Source organism: Callorhinchus milii, unplaced genomic scaffold (genome assembly GCF_018977255.1).
Source record: "Callorhinchus milii isolate IMCB2004 unplaced genomic scaffold, IMCB_Cmil_1.0 Scaffold4, whole genome shotgun sequence".
Taxonomy (NCBI): domain Eukaryota; kingdom Metazoa; phylum Chordata; class Chondrichthyes; order Chimaeriformes; family Callorhinchidae; genus Callorhinchus; species Callorhinchus milii.
The window spans coordinates 63,610,573-63,624,234 of record NW_024704745.1 but is presented as its reverse complement, the minus strand read 5'-3'; the positions used below and the strand labels follow the sequence as shown (position 1 = coordinate 63,624,234).

At 39.6% G+C, this 13,662-nt stretch overlaps 1 protein-coding gene across 2 annotated transcripts in view; it reads left to right on the top strand.

Moving 5' to 3' along the window:
• LOC103185776 (regulator of nonsense transcripts 3A) overlaps positions 1 to 13,662 on the top strand; it is a 31,300-nt gene that overhangs the window by 15,811 nt on the left and 1,827 nt on the right. For both annotated transcript variants that reach the window (XM_042334173.1, XM_042334175.1), the window contains exons 6-9: positions 4,398 to 4,453; positions 4,550 to 4,720; positions 7,164 to 7,324; positions 10,222 to 10,531. In XM_042334173.1, the coding sequence (XP_042190107.1) occupies positions 4,398 to 4,453; positions 4,550 to 4,720; positions 7,164 to 7,324; positions 10,222 to 10,531 (698 nt within the window). The remainder of the gene's footprint in view (positions 1 to 4,397; positions 4,454 to 4,549; positions 4,721 to 7,163; positions 7,325 to 10,221; positions 10,532 to 13,662) is intronic.

Sequence of the window (13,662 nt, the reverse complement as noted above, 5' to 3'; positions counted from 1 at the left end):
GATAAAGGTTTTCTTCCTAATTATGTTATTTTCCTGTTGTAACTCTTTAGTGATCAGACTAGATGTTATCTCTTCTGGTTTGTGTGCCACTTTTCTGTGGTTTGATTGGCACATCAGTTATTAGGATTTATAACACTTTATCAAATGTAGCTATTGAAACTCAATTTTATCATGAAAATTGCATACTACAATAACATAACATGTAGGAGCAGAAGTAGACCATTCAGCCCTTCGAGCCTACCCCGTCATTCAATCATGGCTGATCTTCTTATCTAACTCCAGCTAATAACCTAACCCTGCCTTATCCCCATATCCCTTAATCCCTAATGGAACAATTATAGCATGCTTGTTTATATCAGATGAGACCTAAATCCCATCCACCTATTCAGATGGATGTTAAAGATCTTGCGGCACTATTTGAAAAGAAAAGGGAGTTTCTCCCACTGTCCTGCCCAACAATCCCCCAGATTAAATTGGTGATTCACATCCTGGCTGTTGTGGAACATTGCTATGGTTGCTCCATTCACATACAAAATACACAGTCCTACATGTTATAGTAAAATTCTGTGAAGTGGTGTATGTAAGACGTCCTTCTAATGTGAATAGTGCTATAGCAAGTGAAATGATAATTATTATTATAACTTAAGTTCACTTTTGTGTGATTGGGATGTGGACCCCGATATTTACTTACCAATAAAATCTAAATTGTGGGCAGAAAAGCTTCAGAACCCCAGCTGGATTCTTGTGCGCTACAAAATACTGATTCATAGGTCATCAGGTTGCTCCCAATATCACTTCCTGCACACAGCGCACATGAAGTGATGTCAGTATTCACCATGTGAGAAGCCAGTCGGATTTCTGCCCGCATGTGCAGTGAATTTGGAAATGCTGATCAGAGACATGCCCCAATATAATGCTGGTTGGTAATTTACATACCCCAAATACTGCGTTACAACAGGGCTCTCCTGTAGTTGTCTAATTAGGACCGTTTCAGCTTTCACTTGCAGGGTTGGGAACATATCTATATTTGGGATTCTACAAACCTGGCTGGCTTTGTCAGGTTTATTTCCTTAAAGCCAGTTCTCTCACCCTCAGTTATCCAATTTGATTAACATCAAAAAGGCATAATGGACTCACCCGGCTTCAAACTCTTGAGTTTTCTGGTCCCAAGTGTCACCTGACAACTGCCTAAAATCTATTATGTAATCTCACAAAGAAATTAGAACAAAGTATACAGGTACAGGGATGTGCGACGCTTCTCACCCCTAAATGTAACCCGCAAAGCTTAGTAACACACAGTGTACTAGGTGGCCACTGTGTCAGTCCTATCTCTGTTCGTGCAAGCTGCCTCTTCTTGTGAAACTTCACTAATTAGATCTACACGATGACAGGTCTTCCCAATTGAGATGGTTTCACGAGCGTCCTATCGCACTACTAGATCACTGAATCAAGCTGCAACCTGTTTTGTGTATTACCTCTTTTAAGAATCTACACAGACTCGAGAGACACTCTTAAGAAAACACAACGGTATTTTATTAGCCCTAAACAAACCTATGTCTACTTACACTAACTGTAAGTATAACAGGCGCAACATTAATGAAATAGACAATCCTAACACTATCACTATGAAACTAGCAGCATTTATCTATAATTAGTACAAAGAAAAAACAATCTTGACCTGGAGGAACCCCTCCCAAGTCAGGCACGTACCTCCTTGATGTCAAACAAGGCTTGGGACCACAAGTCCCACCAGCCTCCCACCTTTTATACAAAACTAACCCCTCCCGTTTCTAATATATCCTCTCAATACTTTTTCCCTTGCTAAGAACCCACGTAGACTTTTTCCTGTGAAATGTTGCAACCACTCACCCAGGTCACAGACTTTGTCGCCAAGGCTGCTTTTGATATTTTAAATAAAAATGATTTGCAGTTTTTAAATCACAAATCCACTTAAAGGCACAGGCATCTTTAAATACACGAACTATGAATATATTATCTACATCTACAATATATATAATATATAATAAGTACATTAACATATACAAAATTGAGGCAAAGTGTTGTACAAAAACTGGGTAAACGTGACAGGTGACAGACCAAATGTCCTTTGCTGGTCCATAATTTCTAATACAATGAGGCCCACAAGACACGGGTCAGAAATCTACAGAGGAAATGATGCCTCAAAAACAATTATAACTCTTGCAGGGAAACTTATGTACATGATTCTGATTCACAACAACTCATCTCTGATCACAACAACAACATTACATTTGTATAGCACCTTTCACGTCGGGAGGACGTCTCAAGGCGCTGGACAGAGTACAGCATTTCAGACCCGAGCTGGGGTCGGGGTGGGGAAACGGAGGGGGGTGGCCGATGGCATGGTCGAAGAGGAGGGTCTTGAGATGGGACTTGAAGGAGGATAAGGAGGGGGCAAGGCGGAGTGACTGATCACAGATCATATCAGAGCCTAGATTCCTGAGGGTTGGTATGACATGCGTGAGGTTCTCTGCTGGAGTTGCACTTGATGGTTCCAAGTGTTATTATTATTAAGTGTTTTATCTGGCATCAAGGTGGCATTCCTGTTGCTGTATTCCAATGAGCGCTTTTCAAACCGAAAAATCGCTGCTCTTTTCATTGAATTTCTTACTACTCGTAGAAAGGGTATTGAGGCCATAATTTTTGTAAATGGTATTTTCTGAATAATGGATACTAATAAAGATAATTGTCTTTGTCGTGTTTGTATAGTTGGCAATCAGAACATTGGTTCTGACCTTTGTACATTACCAGTCTCTTAATTGTTCATTTAAACACCTAATTTGTCATTACTGTCTGCTGTAGATTTGCCAGCATAAATATTGAACAGTTTAACTTACTTTCCTGTGACTTTAGCTGTAATCTGTCCTTCCTGGCTGGTTACTTTAATGATTGTGTTGTTTCTTTTTTCTTGTTTCCGCTTCCAATTTCCACTCCTCTCCTGAAGGGGCTAACTCATGCTGCGGTACTGTTCCACCTTTCTGTATTTTGTCCAAATAGCCATTTGTCATTTGTGGATCAGCTAGCCTTGAGTGTTGCAATCTATCCAACAATGAACATCATAAACAAGTGTGTGGAGTCCTGTAGCTCAGTGGTTAGAGCACTCGCTTTGCAAGTGAGAGACCTGAGTTTAATTCCAGGCAGGGCAAAACCTTTGGCAAGGTTCCTTACTCCACATGCCTATTAATAACCCCTCCAAAAAATAACAATAATAAATTGGTCATTTTCAATCCACGACTGTTTGTGGGACATTGCTGTGTGCAATTGGCTGCCGCGTTCGCCCACAAATATACAGTCAATTCACTTTACAGTATATTCTGTGAAGCACTTTGGGACGTCTATAAGACGTGAAAAGCGCTATATCAAATGCAAGGATTATTATTATTATTAAGCCCAATCAAGTCCTCACCTGACATGTATTTTCAGCAGAGATTACTGGATAGTAAATGGAGCAGGAACCCTGGCTGATATTTTTCACTTTCTCTTTCCCTTCGTCCCTCACCCAGGAGCACTGAAAACAATTGTAATGCCTTTTGCTGCTCTGCCTAATCTTTTAGATTGATATGGTTGGTTCACACTGGGCAATGTCTCCACCAAGTCAGCTGCTTGGGAGCCCATTGCACACCCCTTGATCCTCTGCTAATTTGCAATAAAGACAATCTGATCTGTAATTTGAGTCATGCCTGTCAACAACAACAACAACAACAAGATTCCATTTATAAAGCGCCTTTCACGTCAGGAGGACGTCCCAAGGCGCTGCACAGTTGGGTCATGACCCGAGCAAGGGGGAAATGGTCAGGGTGAGGGGAGGGAAGGGAGGGAGCGAGGAGGGGGAAGAGAGTCGAGAGGGGAGCTGAAGGCTCGGTCAAAGAGAAAGGTTTTGAGACCGGCCTTGAAGGAGGAGAGGGAGGAAGCAAGGCGAAGGCACTGGGGGATAGAGTTCCAGAGCCTGGGGGCTGAGAGGCTGAAGGCCCGACCACCGATGGTAGGGCGATTGGGGCGGGGGATGTGGAGCAGACCGGAGCCGGAGGAACGGAGGGTACGGGCAGGTAGGTAGGGGGATAGTAGGTTGGAGAGGTAGGAGGGAGCAAGGCCGTGAATGGCCTTGTAGTTGAATTAATCTCCCTCACACAATCGGGCTAAGCATTTATTCTAAACCAGGTCCCTTAAATTGTGCCATTGATGCTTGCTGTATCCTGTCTCTGTCTGTAGTTGTCTCTCTGTCTTTGTCTGTCTTATGTTATGTTATTGAAAGGAAATTATTTTAATCTACATTACCATTTTTCAATTTAGAGGGGTGTTTTTTAATTTTATTGAACCAGGGTTTAGAAAGCTGAATTTAATTACTATCTTGCTTATAGCCAGGAGAACTACACCCCTTCTGGAGTATATTAAAAACAAGAAACTGGAAAAGCAGGTGGGATTTTTCTTTTAAGTTTCACTTATAATAAATATATTAATTGTTTGAAGATGATTATAATTGACATCTTCAATTACATTTGTAATGTTTCAGCGACTTAGAGAAGAGAAAAGAGAAGAAAGAAGGAGAAGAGAGTTGGAGAAAAAGCGTCTAAGGGAGGAGGAAAAAAGAAAGCGTAGAGAAGAAGAAAGACGTAAAAGAAAAGAAGCAGAGAAGCAGAAAAAGATAGCTGAAAAGGAAAGAAAGGAAGAAATAAAAATTAAGGTATGTCTCTCCACGATGCATTTAGTTTATTAGCTTTTAATATGAAATGTTTTGTGACATGTAAAACAATCTAACCTATGAAGAGCAGTAAATTTAGGTGGTTGATCAGGTTGAAGATTGTGTTTCTTGATCAGCGAAAGTTCCATGATTGTTTTTGTCATTATCTTAACTTCTAAATAGCTAATAACAATTACATAGAGAGACGATTGTCCACACCAATGGGGACTGGTCCCATTGAGAACAACCAAACACTGTAGATAATTGGATGTCACACAAAATTACCTTCAGTGCTAACTAAAAATAGTTCCATCATGATCTATAGTTCCTGTGGTATCATACTGTGCGAGCCCTGCTCCGTCTCAAGTCTCTCTCTCCCTCTTTTTCTCTGACTCTCTGACTCATTCTAACTTTTTCGATCCCTCTGTTTCTATCTCTTTCTGAGTCTCTGTTAACTTTCTCTCTATATATCTACCTATAAAAATGACCTTGGAGCTACAGGTAAAAATTAATCTTTCCGTGTGCATGCGAGATTTTAAGCCTCTGAGCGGTGGCATTGTGTAATCTCAAGCTCATGCAACAACTTCTTATGAATTATAACAAGGTTGCCTGCATTTCCCTTTCTGAAAATTATTGAGTAGTTCATTAGAATATACTTTTCCATATGTGTATTTCAAATGGTGAGACATTACAGTTAATACCTCCTTAACAATTTGATACTGTTCAGTCAATTTCATCAGGAACTTTTCCTTTTAATATGAACTCCCAAACTGATTGTGGGAAGCCATATGACATAGTGTACCTAGATGTCGAAAAGAAGTTTGACCGTGTACCATGCAAAAGACTCCTTCACAAACTGATGTCACTGGGTAACAAGGAAAAGACATGTACTAGACTCAAAATTGGCTGAAAGGAAGGATGCAGATGGTTGTTTGAAGAACAAGCTCAAAATGGGGGGCAGGTATAATAAACAGGGTGCCTCAGATCTTCCACTTTGATTTGCGTGCCTTCAGTCATATTTCCACCCCTATCCCCCCTTGCCCTCCACCCCCAGCTCGGTTGCAAACCCTTAGAACCTCTCTTGATTCTTAATGACCTGGATTCACAGATCAAATGTAAGTTAATTAAATTTACAGATGACATCAAATTGGAGGGAACTCTAAATGAGGCAGCAAAGGTCTTACAAAGAGAGCTTAATAGGATATAGACCTGGTGTAATAATTAGGAAATAAAAAACATCAAGAAATTGCATTTATATACAACAAAAAATTACATTTATATAACAGATTTCTTATTGCAAAAGGGATTAAGGGATATGGGGATAAGGCAGGGTCAGGTTATTAGCTGGAGTTAGATTAGAAGATCAGCCATGATTGAATAGCGGGGCAGGCTCGAAGGGCCAAATGGCCTACTCCTGCTCCTACACGTTATGTCATCTTTCACGTCGGGAGGATGTCCCAAGTCAAGGGTTTGCAACTGAACTGGGGGTTGGAATCAGGAAGGATGGGGGGTGAGAAGATGACTGAAGACATGGTCAAGAGGAATGTCTTGAGATGGGCCTTGAAGGAGGCAGGGGAGGGGTGAGACGGAGGGGCTCTGGGAAGGAGTTTCAGAGGATGGAGGCAGAAAGGCGGAAGGCCCAACCAATGATGGTAGAGGGGGCAGTGTGAGGGGTATGGAGCAGACCAGTGCCCATCGAGCTGATGGATCAGACAGGTTGGTAAAGTTTTAGTAGGGGCAGAGGTATGGAGAAGCAAGACTTTGGAGAAGTTTAAAAGTGAGGATGAGAATCTTGAACTTGTAGGAGGCAGAAAGCTATCAATGGATGATAATTGACTCATCGATCACCAGGTCAAAAGAGTGTGAGGCTGCAATAAACAAGACAAACGGGATCCTGGGCTATATTGCCAAATCAGTTGAGTTCAGATCCCCAGAAGTCATACTCAACTTTAGGCCAGGCACCAGGAAGTGTTTCTTTATCACTGAAAACAAAAACAGAAGTCGCTGGGAACACTCAGCAGGTCAGGCAGCATCTATGGAGAAAGGAAAGTGAGTCAACGTTTCGGGTCCATGACCCTTCAGCAGAACTGGGGCATGTTGGGAGGGAGAGGTTTTTAAGGGCTAACAGAAAGGGGGGAGGCAGGGCAAGGAAGACAAAGGAGAAAATGGGGTAGAGGACAGGGGCTGATGAGTTAAAGAGTTGTTAATGATGCAAAACAAAGGCGGGTATTGCAACCCCATTTTCTCCTTTGTCTTCCTTGGTTGGAGCCAGGAACAGAGTTGTACTGTGATGCGAAGATGGCAGGATAAAATCAAATGGGTATTCTTCCTTCAAACCGCTCGTGATTTTGTTACAATGATAAATTTAGCTGCAAATTTAGTTGCGGTAAGACAGATTTATTGTTTATCTGCTTCTTACGTAATCAAGCTACATTGTGATATTCAGTTATTGAAGAAGGTTGATAAGGAGGAGGAACATGACTCAGACAAACGAAAGGAGAAAGGACAGGATGGGGACAGTGAAAAAGGAAAGTGGGAAAAGCCATGCATTTCTGGAAACCTGCAAGGAAAACGATCTGAGAATGCACTGAAAGATGTCAAAGATAGGTGAGTTATTATGTGATTGTGCTAGTTAAGTATTATTTTTGCTTGTCCAACTGACATTTCAATTCATTTATTTCATGAAATTGAACTGTTTATAAATTTAAGACAATGATAATTCCATTTAATGTATAAATTAATAATTGCTCACTTATATTATGTCACCATGGTGACAATATCAAAATTCATAGGCAGCAACCATAATTCTCTTGGCTTGAGAACTCTAATGAAAACAGGCATTGAATCTCTTGCAATTGTGTATCGTCTACCTACATATGTTTCTTCTTCTGATGTTATTTGAATCTAGCATGGCTCAAAACTCCTGGATGAATGAACAATGCGCAATCTCTCTCATTGAACTACTGAGGTGTAAATTGGTTTCTTTATATCATGATTATCTACTTCAGGCATGTTGCCCACCTGATTATTTTAATCACTTCAGCCATGGGCTGACTCTGATTAAAGTTCATAGAGCAGTAATGAATTTATGAAACAAGAGACGATAGCTGCAATAATAGTAAATCATCCTTGCATTTCATATAGCGCCTTATGTCATTAAGACGTCTCAAAGCGCTTCACAGGATATACTGTAAAGTGGATTGACTGAGTGGGCAAAATACAACAGGCAGTTTGTGCACAGCAATGTCTCATAAACGGCACTGAAGTGAGTGACCAATTTTATTTGGGGGATTGTTGGCCAGTATTCCGGACAAAACTGCCTTTTCTTTTCAAATAGTGCCAATGCGATCTTTAACATCCACTTGAATGGGCAGACGGGACCTTGGTTGAACGTCTCGTCCGAGGGATAGCACCTCTTACATTGCAGCACATCCCCAGCACTGCACTGGAGTGTTGTCTTAGACTATGTGATTCCAAATCCCAACGTGGGGCTTGAACCCACAACCTTCTGACTCAGAGGGAAGAGTGCTACCACTGAGCCAGGCTGACATACAATAAGATCTATTTCAGGCTGATCAGTGCATGTTGCCTACGTGATTATTTTTAATCACATTGGCCATGGGCTGTCTTTTGATTAAAGTTCATAGAGCAACAATGAATTTATGACACAAGAGACTACAGCTGTAATAATAATAATAAAAAATGTTTGAATTTGATTATAATGCCTCATCACACCCTTGAGATGTCTCAACGTATTTCACGAGATATATTGTAATGTGGATTCACTGAGTATTTGTGGGTAAAATGCGGCAGGTAGTACCGTTTATTACACTTATAGAAGTTCTGCAATTCGGCTCAATTTAATTAAACAGTATTTTACAATAATAAACAACCTTTTTAATAATTCACTTCTGACCTTTTGAATAAATCACTAGGTAGAATGCAATTTAATGCAAAAGTTATATTTAATTTTTTTTGTGGCATTGCTTCCCTTGTGTTATTTTCTCTATTTACAAAATATGAGTGTAAATGTTTACATTTTCATTAGTATCTGGATAGCTCTTTATTCAGAGTTTTATTTCTACTTTGATTACATTCATTTTTCTGGAAAAAAACTTCTCCAATTATAAGTGCTGAAGAAGCTATTTTGCAAATCAAATTCAGAATTTAGCTCTCCCAAGGAGACTCATGATATTAACAATCCTAGCTTTTGATGTAGAGCCTTATCCCATCTCTGAGACCTATCAAAGCACTTTTCAGGATTTTAGTGTGAAATGTAGTTACTATATATGTAGGTGAATATGGCAGCCAATTTGCATGAAGTAATATCACATAAACAGCCATGAAGTGAATGACCAATTTTATCTGACAGATTGTTAGCCAAGAATCTGGGAGAAATTCCATTCTCTTTTTGAATGGTGCCATGGGATCTTTCATATCCACTTGACTTGTGGAGTCCTGTAGCTCAGTGGTTAGAGCACTTGCTTTGCAAGTGAGAGACCTGAGTTCAATTCCAGGCAGAGGGCGAAACCTTGGGCAAGTTTCCTTACTCCACACGCCTGATAATAATCCCTCCAAAAAAAAAAAAACAATAATAAATTGGTCATTTTCAATCTACGACTGTTTGTGGGACATTGCTGTGCGCAATTGGCTGCCGCGTTCGCCCACAAATGTACAGTCAATTCACTTTACAGTGTGTTCTGTGAAGCGCTTTGGGATGTCCTCCCGACGTGAAAAGCGCTATATCAAATGCAAGGATTATTATTATTATTGAACAGGTAAACAACCGACTCATTGCTTTAACATCTCATCTAAAGGATGATATCGCCAACAATCAGCCCACCCCCCACTGCATTGCAGCCTGTGAGTTCAAAGGTCCCAATATGGGGCTAAAACCTACTACCTTTTAACTCAGAGGTGAGAGTTCTACCAACTGAGCTAGGCTGACACACACATCTTGTGTGTCATATATACATATGAAAAAAAAGTCAGTTATAAAGCTACCAGTTAGATATTCTCTGGTTACCTGCATAAAGATCTCGTCAGTGAGGTCCAAGTGTAGTGACTGTGCTGTCAATGGATAACTCTAGAAAACAACAAAACCAAACGTTGCAATAGCATAAAATCAGCCTCAGATAATTATCTAAATTCTTGAAGTAAAATTTGATATCTTTGAATAAGCTATAACGTAACTATTTTTTAAGGAATCTTGCCTGCTAATTCTTTTATCATAACCCTTTTTTGAAATAAGATATATGCTCATGTGCACAATATAGAAGTCACGTAATTTGAGAACTAAGTTCTGTAATATGTTCTCAGCTGTTTGTTACATTAGAGCTATTTGCTTGTATAGATTGAGCTCCACAATTAACTGAATCAAATAAATATTGAATATTTTCCAAAAAAACTCAACTATTTATAATTAGTGTAGACTTTGTTTTAATTGTTTTTATAGACAAAAGAAAAAAAGGCAACTATATAATTTGCTGTGTTTTTTTACTCAGACCTCTAAATGATAGTGCTAGAGAGCACAGAGAGAGAGAACGGGAAAGAAGATTGAGAGAAAAGGAACGAGAACGAGAGCGACAGAAGCGACGTGAGGATGAACGCAGGAGGCAAAGAGAACGATATGAAATGGAGAGGGCTATGAGAACAAAAGAGGAAGAAACAAAAAGAGGGAAGGAGCACGGTCAAGATAGAGAGAAGAAGGGAGACAGCCTGGACTACATGTTTAGCACTGAGAAAATGGACAGACTGGGTAAAGAAGACAAAAATGATGACATGGCATCTAAAAGGGAGCGGATAAGAAATAAGGTACCTGTCACCATTTTTTCAAACTACTATGATATTGGCAGTATTAATTGGAGTAGTTTTTCAAGTCCCATGTTCTAAAATACTAGAAAATAAACTGCATACTCCATACATGCCTCAGTGCACAAGTCAAATGTTCTACATAGCCTGGGCAAAATCTACCCAAACAGGTATTGTCGTGTACTGTAATTTACTGTATTTGTTTAAAGTACTTCATTAAAACATTCCTATTTAAGAGATTTTTTTCTATTCTTGAATTGTTGCATGTATATTTTACTATGTTAAGTTTATTTTTAAAGGTTATCAAAATACTATCGTTAAAACTTAATAAAATCTGTTTTGATTGGAAATAATTTGACAGAGTAAAAGTTTGTGAAAGCCACTATGTATTGAAACTTCTCCCAGCAATTCTTATTACTATCTTGAAACTCTCCTACTGTTTATTCCATAATTACTTACTTTGCACAATGTATCATAACTGCAGTCTTGAGTTGTAAAAAATCTTGAACTTTATAAAACAAAGCAAACTGAAAAACACAAAGTCTACAGTGCTAGAAGCTTGTTTTGAGTAAGCAATAATAGTCAGGAAAGGGTTCCTGCCTCTGTAAGTACAAGGGGTTTACGAGTGTCTCTTTAAAACCAAAATAGATAGGATCTTTAAAGTATGGTAATATATTTTAAAGGAATAATTCATTTAATATTGTTGCAGCTGAGGCTTTAGATATCTTGGTGAAATCATCCACATACATGGGGTCAACATCCACATATATGCAGCTCTATCTCTCTGCCTCTACCCTGGACTCCAGGATGTGCGAGGCATCAAGTTCTGGATGAGAACTAACTTTCTACAGTTGAATGTCAACAAGACCAAGGCCCTCCTGATTGGCTCCCATCAGAGCCTCCATACCTCAGGCACTGACAGCATCATCATCCATGGATGTACCCTCATCCACGCGCTCATCACATCTAGGCTCGACTACGCTAACTCCAGGCTTGTTGATCTCCCTAACTCTTCCCTCCACAAGCTGCAGATCATCCAGAACTTTATAGCTCGTGTCCTTTCCCACACCAGCCTCCCTAACCCCACCCTCACCTGGCTCCATTGGCTCCTCGTCCACCAGAGGATAAAAGTCAAAATTCTCATCCAATCCTTCAAGGCCTTCCACGGCCTTGCTCCTTCATACCTCTGTGACCTGCTAGGGCCATATCAACCCATCCTCTCCCTCCATTCAGCAGGCTCTGGCCTGCTCAACGTCTCCCGCCCGGTCTGCCCCGCCATCGGCGGTTGGGCCTTCAGACTTTCTGCCACCACCCTTTTGAACTGCATCCCACATTCCCTTTGCCTCACGCCCTCCCTTGCCTGCTTCAAGGCACATCTCAAGACTCTCCACTTCAACCGCGCCTTTGGTCACCCTACTACCTCCCCCCTGCCCCGGCTCAGGTCCAAATCCCTGACTGTCCAGCGCCTTGGGACATCCACCATGAGCAAAATTACTAGAAAGTATGCCACCAGGCTCCAGTGTATCAGGCCCTTTGAAACCTTTAGATCGGATGGAAAAGGAAAATAGTAATAAGAGTTGGATTGTTTATAGGCACTGACATCACTTTAAAATAGCTAATATTCCTGGTGAAATAATTCAATATATTGATGCATAGTTTATTCATTCATAATTTGTGTTACTTTTTATTTTATTTGCTTCTCTCTTTTGCCTATCCTCGAGTTTGAGTAGGTTCTTGCAAGTTCCAAGCTGTAGACATCTTCATGTAATGCCTCTTGGTAAACCTGCCTGAAGACCTGTCTGAGCTTTGTGAGAATGTACTCACCTTGCCACAGGCACCTCAGCTAAGACTGGTGAATCTTGCTCCTATGTGGAAATCCGGTAGGAATGTCTTTTTTCCAATCACAACTTCAACCTTTATTATGACAATCAAACAAACTCCAGGATATTAAATAACTTTTTTTGTCACTATTCAATCCTTGCATTCCATAGGTTGCTTCTCTTTGGTTTCAGAAGTACAGGGAATATTTTTTGTATAGACCTCGATCATCATTGGCTACAAATATTCTTCCAACCTTCCCATTCTTAACTTGATACTTTATTCAACCCTTTAAAGTTCATTGACAGAGTCCTAAAGGTTTTTGATGGATATTTACTCTATATATCCACTACTCTGTACCAGAAACATTTATTCTAATCTCTCTGTTCTCTATCTCTTATTTTTGTTTTTGTATCTAGTCCTTCAGCCAAAATTAATGAAATAGCCTGCTTACAGTCATATTATCCATACATCTCACATTTTAAGTCTGGATCATATCACTTCATGATTTTGTTTTCTCTTAACAAAAACATGGTCAGTTACAAGTAATAATAATCCTTTCTTTTAATTTTGTACCTCATCACTTCAAAACAGCTAAAGTGCTTCACAGAGTTTTCTGTAAAGCGTAGTGACTGTATTTGTAGATTATCTATGAAACAGTTTCTCACAAAGATCTCTGAATCCTGGAATCATCATTGTTCTTGGGTGCTCAAAACATAGGCAGAGCAGAATCTCTGATGGTGACGTTTATAAACATCTCTTATAGAAATCCTGGTACCTACACACTATAACATTGTAATAAACCATACGTCAATACTGTATTTAAGTATTTTGTTTAATAAATATCTATAAATAAGTATTTTATGGTAAATTGGGTATGCTAACTTCTGAAGAGTTTTCCTATCTCTACAGTTCAAATATTACCACTCAGAGTCCACGAAAGCCTTATTATCCCAGTTACTCAAATGTATATTTAAATTAAATTCTCTTAATGTTAAATGATATGGTGTTGAGACTTGCTCTGTACAATTAAGCTTAGCTAAATTGATGCTGTGTTCCTGAAGGCATGTGAGTGAATAGAGATAAGAATTGTTTAGCCAAGCAATCTGATAGTTCAGCTTCCTATGAATAAAATTCCTAAGCATTTCTTGTTGAGTCTGTCACTCAAAATCAAATTATTCAACTAATAAAAGTAAAATCATAGCAGTCTGTTAAAATCAAGTGTTTACATAATCAAGTGTTTACATAAGTTTAACAGCAAGAGTTGTAGGAGTAGTAAACAGTGGAGCTACAAAGCTAGTCACATAATGGCTAAA